This window comes from Brachypodium distachyon, chromosome 1 (genome assembly GCF_000005505.3).
Source record: "Brachypodium distachyon strain Bd21 chromosome 1, Brachypodium_distachyon_v3.0, whole genome shotgun sequence".
Taxonomy (NCBI): Eukaryota; Viridiplantae; Streptophyta; class Magnoliopsida; order Poales; family Poaceae; genus Brachypodium; species Brachypodium distachyon.
Genome location: NC_016131.3, coordinates 54809627 through 54823588, shown reverse-complemented (window position 1 = coordinate 54823588; position 13962 = coordinate 54809627). Strand labels below are relative to the sequence as shown.

General features: G+C 60.8%; 1 protein-coding gene across 1 annotated transcript; it reads left to right on the top strand.

Annotated features, from left to right (window-relative positions):
• Positions 1 to 3129: 3129 nt before the first annotated feature.
• LOC104582291 lies at positions 3130 to 12051 on the top strand. Its single transcript, XM_010231740.1, has 4 exons — positions 3130 to 3187; positions 10520 to 10932; positions 11047 to 11343; positions 11779 to 12051. Exons 1-4 carry the CDS (start codon positions 3130 to 3132, stop codon positions 12049 to 12051), a joined length of 1041 nt encoding a protein of 346 aa, XP_010230042.1.
• Positions 12052 to 13962: the final 1911 nt, after the last annotated feature.

Below are 13962 nucleotides of genomic sequence, written 5' to 3'. Positions count from 1 at the left end.
GGGGAGCGCCCAGGCGGGAATTCCCTTGCTGCCCTTCAGGGCGATCCCCGCAGCCCCGCTAGTCCATCGGGGCTGGTGACTTGCCGGACAGCTCGTGTAGTGCTGCCCAGAGTGCGGTCCTTTAGGGAGGCAAGCGAGGTGGCCCACGCGTCAAGCAGCGGTGGTACCTCGGGTGCCACTGGTGCGGAAGTAGCCCCCGGGCGTTGTCGTCGCTTGGTGCTCCGACACCGGGGGCGTGCGGCCACGTCCCCCTTTTAGGGCGAAACGTGCGGTCCCACCAAGGCAAGGAGTAAGGCGCGCGGCTCAGTAAACGAGCCGACCGATGGGTAGTTACCCGTCGGGTCGAAGGAACAGTGGTTGTCCAATCCTACCCTAGGGTCTTAGGCCCCTAGCAGCGGAGGTGGCACCCATGCATGCCACCAGCTCACCAGGGAGAGTTGCGTGCCTCCCCGTTGGACACTTGTAGCCCATGCACCATGACACATGTGGCATCCCCTTGTGTATAAAAGGAGGACCCATTCCAACGGTCTAGGGGGTTTTTAGAGAGGGTTGACGGGTCAGACAGTTGGAGAGGTTAGTCAGCTGGTCAGTTAGTTGGTTCGGACGAAACTCGCTCGATAGACGCTTACTGGCTCCAGTAGGCAGCCAGCGGAGAGTAGTGAGGAGTGCCTAGCCACTGAGAGAAAGCCCGGGAGCTTGCCCGGCAACCTGTAAACATTTGATCCATAATCAATATTAGCTCAGACAGGCAGGACGTAGGGTTTTACACCTCCGGGTGGCCCGAACCTGGGTAAAAAATGTGCGTACTCCTAGCACTTTGCCTCGCCGGCCCCGTAGGGCCTCATCGGCCATGCCTGCGATCATCTGGTCTCCACCCCAGACGCCCCTACCGAACCTAAAAGGGGGACGTGGCTGCACGCCCCCGGTGTCGGAGCACCGAGCGACGACACGCCCCCGGTGTCGGAGCACCGAGCGACGACACCCCCGTAGGGTACGGAACCGGCTGTTACCAAACGGCCGGGCGTCATAAAGCCTCTACTATTGTCAAAAGGGGAACAACACTTTGCCCTTTCGCCTCCATCCTCTTTCGCATCTCGTATCCCTGCACTCCTTCCAGCTTCCGCCCTCGCTTTCCATGGCGCCCCCCACCACCAGGAAGGGGAAGGAGGTCCAAACCTCGAAGAAACCCACGACAAGCAAGACCGAGGCGGCAATCAAAGCGGCCGCCGCCAAGGACCAGAAGAGGCGGGAGATGCGCGCCACAGTCGCCTTCTTCCGCCCCGGCTATAACGGCGAGGCGCTGGGGAAGCTCCGGCACGCCGTCGCCTCCAGCTTTAACGAGCACGGGGAGACGCAGATCTTCCCGGCGGGCGCCGAGCACCAGGACAACGATTTCTGGGTGTTCGCGCGCTTCCTCCTCTGCGGCATGGTGCCGCCCTTTGCTCTGTTCCTCCACACACTGATGGAGTCTTATCAGTTGCGAGTGGTGCAGCTCCACCCCACCTCGTTGTTCCTCCTTGCCACCTTCCAGTTCCTCTACGAGGCGTTTGTGGCGGTGATGCTGTCGGTGGGGCTCTTCCGCCCGTACTTCTACCCGCGGATCGACAACGCGAAGGCGATGCCGACAGGGGTGGTCTTCCGCGTCCGCGACCAGATGAAGTCCGAGTTCATTGTCCGGTCGGGGAAGATGATTGAAAAAGAGTGGCGGGGCAACTGGTGCTGGGTCCAGGTGGAGGACCCCCAGGAGTTCATCCAGTCGCTGACGGAGTTGCCGGTACCCCAGAACGGCTAGCATGACAGGTACCACCGCGACGCCGACCTCCTCCCCATCGTGGAGAAGATCAAGGCGCTGCGGCTAGCGGGGCTCACCGATGTCGACGTGGCGTGCACCTTCGTCCATCGGTGCATAGCCCCGCTACAGCTACGCTCCCGGCCCGCGTGGATGTACACGGGTTCCGGGGACAGGACACGCCTCAAGGCGGACGGCATGGATCTGGAGGTCCTCAGGACATGGGTGAGGGGGATCTCCGGCGAGATCTTCCAATCAACGGAGTTCCCGCCGGGGGTTTCCGCTCTCCACGCCGGCATCAAGGCGCTCAGCAACATCGTCGGTGCCTTCCCGCCCTGCAACGAGTAGGGGCTGATGAACGACACACCCACCCGGGTCCCGCACGCTCCCCCGCAAGCATCCCGCGGGAAGCAGGTGCTCGAGGAGAGCGAGGGCAGGTCCGAGCCCAGCTGGCCCTCCCTCCGGTCGCTGGACGACGAGGTGGGCCAGGTGGCCGCGTCCCCAGAAGTCGTCGCCGTGGAGGACGACGACGAGGAAAGCAGCGACAGCGCGCCTTGATCGTGAGAAGATCGAGGGCGTTCGCAGCGGCTGCAGCCATCTCCTCAACGGCGACGTCCGCCCCGGCAACGGCCCCCAACCTAGCGGCGGCGGCCGTTTCCAGGGCGCCCTTCGATACCTCGATGGCATCCGCCGCAACAGGGGCCGCGGTTGCCTCGGCGGCTGCCCCTGTCTTGGCGGCGGCCGCCAGCACCGCGGCGGGAACCGGTCCTGGGGTGTCCGCCGGTACCCCGGCAGCGCCAGCGCCTGCGGGGGTCACCGGCACCCCGACAATGGCCTTCGCACCGGTAGCGGGGTCCTCCGCGAGTTTGGCTCCCGGCGCCGCGGCGGCATCGCCGTCAACACCCGGAGCTCTCCGGGTTACAAGGACTCCGCGGGCGCCCACGGCGCCGCCCGCTCATGGGGTCTTCCGGGGTTTCGCGCTCCGGCGCAACCCCCCGAAGTCCTCATCGCCGGCGGGTGCCAGCAAGAGGGCGAGGAGCGATTCCCCGCCCGGCACCTGGGCAGACCTGCGCGAGCAGTTCGTGAGCGTGTTCCAGGGTGGCTATAAGCGCCCGGGAACCATGGCGGAGCTGCACACCATCGTGCAAAAACCGGGAGAGACGTTGCGGGCCTTCGTCAACCACTTCTCCAATCTCTCCTATTCTATCCCGGAGGCGGAGGCGGCCGCCATCATCAACACCTTCGCCATCAACGTCCGCGATCCCAAGATGCGTGAGAAGCTGAGCACACATCGGATCCGGACGACGCAGGACTTGTACGCCTTGGCACACAAGTGCGCCATGGCCGAGGAGGGGCGCCTCGCGCCCAAGCTGGCAGCCCAGGCTGCCACAAGCCCTGGTGAGGGCTCGCAGAAGAAGGGTTCCCGTAAGCGCAGCGGGAAGCAAGTCCTCGCTGCGGACTCGGGGGCTCCTGCTGCGAGGCCCACGAAGAAGGCCTCGCCGGGGGGAGAGTCTGGCGGGAAGCAGGGCGACGCGGCCCGCTGCCCTATCCACAACAACTCCACCCACGACACGCAGAGTTGCCGCGTCCTGCAAGGGATCAAGCAGCGGAGGGAGCAGCACCACGAGGAGCGCCCGGAAATCGCGGCGGCGCGGCCGCTTTCCTTCCGGGGAAGAAGCCCCTGACAGGTGGGCCCCACCTGTCAGCGGGTGCGGGCGCGCGCGGGCAGCCGGGCAGGCCGGGCCGGTCGGGCACGGTCGGACTGGGCCAGTTCGGTCCGGTTTACCCTTTTTTTTTTCTTTTGGACCTTTTCTTTTTCTGTTTTTCTCATTTCTTTGATATCTTTTGAGTTTGAACTCCAAATTGGTCCAAATAAAATCCAGAAAATTTGTAGAATCATGTTCTACCAAGATACAACTTTTGGAAGTAGTTTCTCTTCAAAATAAAATATGTAAAAATACATTTGCCCTATAAATGCCTTTAGGGCCATATATCTATTTAAATAAAATACTTTTTCAACTCCAAATAATTATCCAAAAATTATGGGATAGCTCATATGTGCAATAAACCCCTTTTATATATAAACCTTAATGGTTTGAAGATCCAAAGCTCAAATAGGTGTAAACAAAATCTTTTAAAGCCTTTTTGTGATTCAAATTTGAATTCAAACATGCAATTGTGGCAAGATGCTCATGGATGCAATGCACATGTAAAGGTTTGAAATTTTGGGATGTTACATTCTTCCGCCCAGGGGGGAATCTCCCTGCCAACGCATGCCGCCATATCAGCGGCATGGACCCCCGCTGCTGCAGGGGTTCCTTCGGTTGCCGGAGGGGCGTCCCCGGCAGCCGGCTGGGGGGCGACTGAAGGAGCCACTTGCTTCTGACAGAACACCCCCGCCGGAGGCTTCCGGCGCTCTACTGCCATCTTGGCCAGCTCGTCAGCAGCGAAGTTATCCTTCCGCTTGACGTGCTCGAAGCGCAAACCCTTGAACTTTCGTTCTAGCTTGCGGACCTCGTCCACGTACGGTGCCATTTGAGGACAGTCGTAGTCCTTGTTCACCTGGTTGATCACGAGCTGGGAATCGCCGCGAACAACCAGGCGCTTAATGTCGAGGGCGACCGCTGCCCGCAACCCGGCAAGCAGGCCCTCATACTCCGCTGTGTTGTTGGTGGAGTTGGCGAAGTCGAGTTGAACAGTGAACCTCAACTGGTCCCCCGTGGGTGACTCGATGACGACCCCGGCGCCCGCTCCCTGAAGACTGAACGCACCGTCGAAGTAGAGGATCCAGTGGTCCTCATCCCACTTGCCGGGAAGGCTGGTCTCCGGCTCACTTTCTTCTATGCCCATGGACGTCCATTCCGCGACGAAATCCACCAGGTCCGTGCTCTTAATGCTTTTGGAGTTCGCGAAGCGGAGGTCGAACTCCGACAACTCCATCCTCCATTCGGCCACCCTCCCGGTGGCTTCACGGTTGGTGAGGGCTCGCTCAAGCCAGAACCCGGACACCACCATGACGCGGTGCGCCTGGAAGTAGTGGCGCAGCTTGCGGGACGCAAGGAGAATCCCCAGAAGGAGCTTCTGTACTTGCGGGTACCTTGTCCGCGCGTCGCGTAACACCGTACTAACGAAGTACACCGGGTGCTGCACCAACCGCTTCCGCGGCGCCGAGGTTGCCGGCTCGGGGGCGGTCCCCGGGTTTGAGGCGGTTGCCGGGGGCCGCCCAGTCCCCTGGCCCACAGCCCCATTCCCCGGGACGTCTTCCTCCCTCTTGGCAATCAGCACCGAGCTGACCACCTGGTCAGTCGCCGCTAGGTAGAGTAGCAGCGGCTCCCCCAGCTTGGGGGCGACGATGATGGGCGGTGACCTCAGGTACTGCTTGAGTTCCTGGAACGCCGCCTCGGCCTTGGGAGTCCAGTCGACTGGACCCTTCTTCTTCATTACCTGGAAGAAAGGCAAGGCACGCTCGCCCAGCCTGGAGATGAAACGTCCCAGCGCGGCAACACAGTCGTTGAGGCGCTGGACATCTTTCACCTTGCGGGGGGCCTCCATCTTCTCGATGGCTTCTATTTTGGTCGGGTTGGCCTGTATCCCCCGGTGTGAAACCAAGAAACCCAGAAGCTGCCCGGAGTTGACACCGAAGGTGCACTTATCAGGGTTCAACTTGAGCTTGATCCTGCGAGGTTGTCGAACGTCTCCCACAGGTGATCAACCAGCGAGTCCCTACGCTTCGATTTGATGATGATGTCGTCCATGTAGGCCTCTGTGTTGCAGCCTAGCTGGGGCCCCAAACATTCGCGGAGGGCGCGCTGGAATGTGGAGCCCGCGTTCTTCAACCCGAAAGGCATGCATGTATAGCAATAGCAGCCAACCGGGGTGATAAACGCTGTCTTTTCCTCATCCTCGACCGCCATCTTGATTTGATTGTAGCCGGAGAAAGCATCTAGAAAACTCAGCAAGTCACAACCAGCGGTAGAATCAACTATCTGGTCGATACGGGGTACAGGGAAGGGATCCTTGGGGCATGCATGATTAAGATCGGTAAAATCTACGCACATGCGAAGCTTATTCCCTGCTTTAGGCACTACTACAGGGTTAGCCAGCCAAGTGGGGTACAAAACTTCCCTGATTGCCCCGGCAGTCCTAAGCTTGCCCACCTCTTGCTTGATGAAATCTTTCCGCTCTTGTGCTTGCCGTCGGATCTTCTGCTTGACGGGGTGCGCATCCGGGCGCACCGCGAGCCGATGCTCAATCACCTCCCTGGGGACTCCGGGAAGGTCCGACGGTTGCTAGGCGAACACGTCGGCGTTATCCCGGAGGAAGGTAATGAGGGCGCTTTACTATTCGGCGGCCAGGTTCGCACCAACGGTAACGGTGCGCTCCTTGTCACCGGCTTGGAGGGGCAGCTTCTTCACTTTGGCGGCCTCCTCCCGGAGCCCCTGCCCCTTGCCGGGGCGCGAGCTCGAGCTTGCGCCTCCCCCGGCAAGCCCTTGCGGGGTGGCGCGGGCCTTCTTCGTTGCCGGGGCATCACCTGGCAAGCCGTCGTCCTCGACAACATCCTCGTCGCCGGCGTCAGCTGCAGCAGTGGCCCGGACGACCTCGCCAACGCACCAAGCCGCGTCTTTGAGGTCGCACCTGATGGAGAGGACCCCATAGATGGACGGCATCTTCATCACGCCATAGGCGCCATGCGTAGCCGCCATAAACTTGATCAGCGCTGGCCGACCAAGGATCCTGTTGTAGGGCAACGGGGTATGGGCCACGTCGAACACTATGTGCTCGGTCCTGAACACTTCCCGGGACCCGAAGGTGACCGGCAGCGTGATGCATCCCAGCGGGCGCACGATCCTGGGGTTCACCCCCCGGAACGGTTCGGTGGGCTTCAGCTGCTCCATCGGCAGCTGGAGCTTTTCCACCAGCCTGGCGGACAGGAGGTTAAGCCCCGCTCCGTTGTCCACCAGCTCCTTGGTCACCGTCATATTGCTAATGATCGGCGAGACGACGAAGGGTATTATCCCTAAACCCAACTGCCGTGCTGGGTGATCGTTGGCGCTGAAGGTGATCGGCACGTGCGACCACCTCAGTGGCTGTTGCGGCTTCGCATCCGGCAACAGCGCGCACACGTCGCGTGGGACGGGAGAGCGTAAGCTCCCCCATGAATGCAGGCGATGCCACGAAGCTCCTGGAAGCCCGGTTCATCACCGCCGGTGTAGTCGGACTCGCGTTGTTCCTCAGCGCGCGCCCTGTCGCGTCCCCGAGGAGGGCGTTCCCGCCCAGCGAGGGGTTGGCCGCGCCCCCCTTGGAGTTCACCCCTGCCGGCACCACCGCCGGCCGGCCTCGGACCCGCTCTGGGGTCGTTCGGGCAATCTCGGGAGAGATGCCCGATGTCGCCACAATTGAAGTAGGCGCCGGTGGCGCGGCGCTCCTCGTGGCGCTGCTCCCACCGCTGCTTAATCCCCTGCAGAACGCGGCAACTCTGCGCGTCGTGGGTTGAGTTGCTGTGGATGGGGCAGTGGGGCGCGTCGTCCGGCTTCCCGCCAGACTCTCCACCCGGCGAGGCCTTCTTCGCGGGCCTCGCGGCAGGAGCCCCCGAGTCCACAGCAAGGACTTGCTTCCCGCTGCGCTTGCGGGAACCCTTGTCTGCGAGCCCTCGCCAGGGCTCGCGGCAGCCTGGGCTGCCAGCTCAGGCGCTAGGCGCCCTTCCTCGGCCATGGCGCATTTGTGCGCCAAGGCGTACAAGTCCTGCGTCGTCCAGATCCGATGCGTGCTCAGCTTCTCGCACATCTTGGGATCGCGGATGTTGATGGCGAAGGTGTTGATAATGGCGGCCGCCTCCGCCTCCGGGATGGAATAGGAGAGGTTGGAGAAGCGGTTGACGAAGGCCCGCAACGTCTCTCCCGGTTTTTGCACGATAGTGTGCAGCTCCGCCATGGTTCCCGGGCGCTTATAGCCGCCCTGGAACACACTCACGAACTGCTCGCGCTGGTCTGCCCAAGTGGCGACGGACCCGTCGGGCAGGTTGAGCAACCAGGTTCGTGTTGATCCCTTCAGGACCATCGGGAACCAGTTTGCCCTGACCTTATCGTCGGCGCCGATGGCATGCATGCCCAACGTGTAGGTTAGGAGAAAATCCTTGGGGTTAGCGGTCCCGTCGTACGTACCGAGCGCAGGCGCTCGGAACTTACGGGGCCCCGCCACCCGCCGCAGCTCGCGCGTGAACGCGGTGCAGCCGTCCTCGGGGCCCAGGGGAGCGTCTTCCTGCTCCTGTGGGCGCTGGTGCTCCACCTCGCGTCTGCGTCGGCGCTCCAAGCGCGGGCGCAGATCCTCCTGCTTTTGGGCATTCAAGATGCCACGCGCATCGACCCCCGGAACGGTGGGCGATGAGTTCGAGGACCCCTCCGGGCCCCCGTCTCCTTGGCCTCGCTGAGGAGGGGGAGGGTTCTCCCCCTGTCGTGAGGCGGGTGGCGCGTCTCCACTCTTCGGGTTTTGCCCGTGGCCGGAGCCTACCGAGGCGCCCTCGCCTTGCGGCTGCTGGGCGGTCAGGGCGAGAAGCGCTTCCAACTCCTCGCCCCACGTCTCGTGCGCCTGCGTGCCCTGCTGCGGCTCGTACCGCACCATGACGCGCGCGGCGATGATGGCTTCAGCCAGGGTTCGCACGGGGGGCAGCCGGTTTCCCGAACGGCTGCTTCCCGCCCTGGCCCCGGACGCCTCCGGGTGTGCAGGGTGCGAACCCCCAGGGGTTGCCCGTGACGCGGCGTGCTCCTGGTGCCGCTGCCGCGGGGCGTCCTCGGGCCGTGACTCAACCCATTGGCTGGCCCGGGCGACGCCGTGCGTGCTCGCCCGACTGCCCCCGGCACTAGGGGCAGCCGGTCCCCTCGGCCGATTTTCGGTCGACGGCCGAGGAGGCGGCGGAGGCAGCTGCATTTGCTGCACCCTCGAGAGCTTGGGGTTCTCTTGAGCCCCTGACTCGGGTCGCACGTCGTGCGACCGCGTGTGCGCCGCTGGGGCCTCACGCGGGTCTATGCGTGAGTCACCAGCCCGCTTGGGGGGCATCGTGACTAGGCTCGTCGGCGAAGAAGAGCGAAGCCGACGCCGATGGAAACTTCTGCTACCGGCGATCTCTGGCGTTGTTCACTCCCGCGCCCCCTACTTGGCGTGCCAGACGTCGTTGCTCGGTGCTCCGACACCGGGGGCGTGCGGCCACGTCCCCCTTTTAGGTTCGGTAGGGGCGTTTTGGGCGGAGACCCGGTGATTGCCGGCACGGCCTATGAGGCCCTACGGGGCCGGCGAGACGAAGTGCTAGGGGTACGCGCTAGTCCAAGAACAGACGCACGCACGTTTTTTACCCAGGTTCAGGCCACCCCGGAGGTGTAAAACCCTATGTCCTGCCTGTCTGAGCTGATATTGATTACGGATCAAATGTTTACAGGTTGCCAGGCAAGCTCCCGGGCTTCCTCTCAGTGGCTAGGCACTCCTCACCGCTCTCTGCTGGCTGCCTACTAGAGCCACTAAGCATCTATCGAGCGAGCTTTGTCCGAACCAACTAACTGACCAACTGACTAACCCCCTTGACCGTTGGCATGAATCCTCCTTTTATAAACAAGGGGATGCGACATGTGCCACGGTGCATGAGCTACAAGTGTCCAACGGGGAGGCATGCAACTCCCCCCGGTGAGCTGGTGGCGTGCATGGGTGCCACCTTTGCGGCTAGGGGCCTAAGACCCTAGGGTAGGATTAGACAACCACTGTTCCTTGGATCGGACGGGTAACCACCCGTCGGTCGGCTCGCTTACTGAGCCGTGTGCCTTACTCCTTGCCTCAGTGGGACCGCGCGTCCCGCATCTGCCACGCGCCCACGCGGCGCTGTCCACTGGGCCACACGACCCGAGGCGGGGGCACGCGCCCGGGAACCCCCAGTTCCAGCAAGTCGACCCCGAGAAGCACCCGGGCCCAACGCACCCGGGACCCCCTCCCGGGAAGCCGCTTCCCGGGAGGTGCCGAAGCGGGAATATTCCCCGAAGCCCCGCTAGCCCCTTTCGGGCTGGAAGCTTGCCGGGGAGCTCATAGACGCTCCCCGGGATGAGACCTTCCCGGGAACTCGGGAGAGGGGTCCCCGCGTTCCTTCTCCCGGCGGAGGAGGACGAAGACGACACGCCCCTGATCGTGCGATGATCAAGGGCGGCAGCCGGCGCCACGGCGAGTTCCACGATGACGGGGGGCGCGGCAACCCCTCGGGCGCCCACGGCCCCGCCTAAGCGGGGGCTCTTCCGGTGCTTCGAGTTCAAGCTCAACCCCCCGAAGGACGACGCCCCGTCGGGAGCCGGCAAGAGGGGGAGAGCCAATTCGCCGCCCGCCGCGCCGAGCAAGAGGACGCGCATCCGGGCCAGCACCAGCGCCGACCCGGCCGGCGCGGGGGCCGGCGGTGCCGCCACGCCGCCCGCCGCCGACCCAACCCCAATGAAGGGGGAGCCGGCAACAGGTACTGACCCCTCCCTTGTCCCCATTGCACATGTTAATCCGGCCTGCTGACCTACAATCGTGCAGCCTTCTTGACTCGCCGGCAAATTTCTGCCCGCGGCAGGCGGCCCGGCAACAGCGGCTGGGACGGAAGAGGAGGAAGCTCCTCCCGCAAGCTCGGCGGCCCCGCAAGGTACCCATTCAAAGCTTCCTTGCGTTCATCGCCGGGCAACTCATCTTATTTCAAGATTCTAATTCCATTCTTTGTCGCAGTCCCGACCGTGCTTACAACGGGAGCGGGCAACGTGGTGGTCGACCTCGGCTCCGACGCCGAGGACGCGAAGACGAGGGAGGAGCCAGAAGAGGCTCCTGCGCCCAGCTCCTCCGCGGCGGACACCACGGTGGCGGCGCCCACCATCGCTACCGAGGCGGAGCTCGACGACGCGTCCCGGGATGCGCAGGCCGTGGACACGGATCCCGCTGTCACCCAGCAGGAGGTGCCTCCTGCTGGGGGAATGGCAACTCCGCCACCCCCACAACCCATGGGCGCAAGCGTGGAGGAGTCTGCGGCAGGGGAGCAACAGGATGCCCCGCCGCAAGTGGACAACGCCCCTCCCGGCCAAACAGTGGTGGCGGGGGCCTCGTCGTCGTCTGCTGCTTCCTTCGGCCCGACCTTCGGCATCCTCGCCAGGCCGACTTGGGACCCAATCACCTGGGACCCAAGCATCTACGACCACGGGCACTAGTTCCCTGACACGATCAAGGAGCAGCAGCTAGCGTTCGTCACCTCCTTCAACCAGGTGAGGGAGCGCCACGAGCTCGTGAAGGGCCAGCTTGGCGAGGTGCGGCAGGCCATTGAAAGGGAGCGGCAGGAGCTCTCCCGGCTGCGGGAGGAGGCGCGCCTTGCCTGGCAGGCCAGGGACGAAGCCACGGCGCCGGTTGTCCCCGAGGCGGAGTTCCACCGGCAACTAGAGGCCCAGCGCGCCGAGCACCGGCGAGCTTTAGACTCGCGGGTCGCGGCGCACGCGAAGGCCGGGAAGGAGCACGAGGAGGTGCTAGCTACGGCCCAGGCTCGCCTTAACGAGAAGAGCGAGCTGGTCTGCAGCTACCTCTCCCAACTCTAGGGGCTGCGCACGAAGCTAGAGGAGTAGGCTAAGGCTGCGGAAGACGCGGCAGCGGCGTTGGTACGGCAGGAGAAGGAGCTCAACTCCGCCAAGGAGAAGAGCACCCAGCTCGAGTCCGAGGTGGCCGCCGCCCGGGAGGAGCTCGTCAAGGCAGGAGAGGACAACGTGGCCAAGGCCAAGGAGATCGCGAGGCAGGCGGACCTTCTCCGCAAGTCTAAGCACGCTGTGGTGCTGGCACGCAGCAACCATGCCACGCTGGTGGAGCAGCGCCGGAGGGAGTCCCTGAAGCTGCTCGAGATTGCCAAGGCAGTGCGCGACCTGCTACCGCGATTCGAGCTGCAGGCCGCGCAGGTGGACGGCACGGACGTCAGCACGCTGATCCCGTTCTTCTCTGACATGGTGGGGAAGCTCGGGGCGCTCGACGTGTGGATCGCCCAGTTCTTCGACGAGGAGATCGCCACGTGCGCCAGGGATATTACCGGGACAATCCTTCCCCGGGTGCACCTCCGCCACCCGGACTTACCCTTCAAGACGCTGCTGGACGCTTGGTCTGACAGCGAGGACGGCCCCACCCACTGCCAGGCGGTGAGCAGGTTCGTGGATGAGGTGGTGGACTGGATGCAGAGGAAGCCGGAGCCCGAGCCAGAGCCCGAGCCCCCAGCGGAAGACACCGACAACTAGTCACCGCAGCCCCCTGCCGGTCCTCGTTTTATCTTCGTGTTTTTATCTTTGATTCCTGCAAGCATTGCGCTTGGCGCCGTTCAAACAATTAGTGTTTTATGTAATCGTTTGCTGCTTTTATAAATTTTGTTCTCTGGTTCTACTTGGCGTTTGTTTCCTGTTCCCGGGATCGACTCGCGGGGCGGATCAACCGGCCTCCATGTGATATGCCTTGTGTTGCCGGGGACTCGCACGCGGCACACTTAACCGGACCAGGGACCCGAGACGGACCCGCGGTGCCGACCTGGGGTCAAGTAGCGGCGGCGAGCCACTTCGCTTGCGGGATAGCTACCCCCAAGCATGCGCTCACAGGATGGACCTGCGAGCCGCACGAGGGACGCTCTCCCCCCGCAAGAGTCCTCCTAACACCCCATGCTCCTATTATCCTATAGCACATTGATGTGGATTCATCAAGTGCCCCTACCCTGTTCAACCATCCATTTTATTTAAGAAGTTAGAATGAGTGAGACTTTCCTTACAGCTCCACATCTAGTCGCTCAAATTGTCCGTTGCCGGGGACATGGCTAAGTACTTAGTTTCCACGCTCTCGAGAGTTTGTACACATTCCCCACAAGAAACCGACGTGTTAATCCCTTGCTGTCCTCAGGGTAGAGTAGCAACGGCATCGATTACGAGATTTTCAGAGGTAATTCCCTAAACCACGAGAGAATCACGCTCCCCCTACACGGCTACCTCAGTACAATTCTTCGGGTTTAGGTTCATACAACTTACTCTTGTCTCGCCAGAGCCCATATAGCATTGTGGTTGTACTAGAAGCTTCTAAATAGGAAACTAGTCCAGTCTCGGTTACCCAGATGGCATTCCACATTTGCAACGTAGGCGCTCCCCGAATCCACGGGAGAGACGTCCATGGACGATCCATTCCTGAATCCACAAAAACTCGACTCAGAGGGACCCATAGAAATGGACCTGACGCCGCCAATCCTCAAAATCTTCAAAGCAGCCCACCCAGGACGGTTCATTGAATTAATTGTTTTGCCTTACATCTAACAAAACATTTCATATCGCCAAAGGCATAACAATAACGTAATGTAGTTATTTCCCCCACGATACTACCATAGCCTAGCATTTAACTACGATCGATGGCAATTTTGGTAGCATGGTAATGGCGAGGGTAAACTAGACTACCTGGGATTTATAGCTAGCATAGAAGTACGAGTAATATTCCTGATGCATCTAATAAAACATCTAGTGTATAGTAAAAATATTTAGGAGAATGATCAAAGTGAACTTGCCTTGTCCAAGGTTGTGGTAGTTCTCGCATTCTTCGTAACAACAATGATTACACTCCACACAATCTAAAATAAAAGAAACATACACACAATAAACACAACATTCAACACAAAAATCATGCCACGATGCATATGCCATGATGATGCACACAAAGGTTACCTCCAAGGTAAAAAGTTTTGTTTCTGTTTTGAAAAGTTTTTCAAATGGTTTGGACAGATTATACAACATCAAAGTGGTAATTAATATGCATGAAACATGAATAGGGTTTAAAACAAAAGATTGTGCGGCTTTTGCAACATAGAGCAATATTTAACTTGTATGCCATGATTATACACAAAGTAATTTCTTCACTGGTCCTAATGGACAGAGAACAAGTTGAAATTTTTTTATAGCAAGCTAACATGCTCAAAACTATTTTGAAACAATTCATTTGAAATTTAAAACCATAAACCACCATTCTGTAAATAGCTACTGTCTAAGTTATTCAAAACTCAAATTAAACAGTGCCAAAATATTGTACACGTTGTGACGATTCCAGAAAGGTGCGGAACACAATTTTTGGACAAAAGGTTTAAAAGATATAAGGTTTTAAAGTTGTAGGGGCTTTTCTGCAAAATT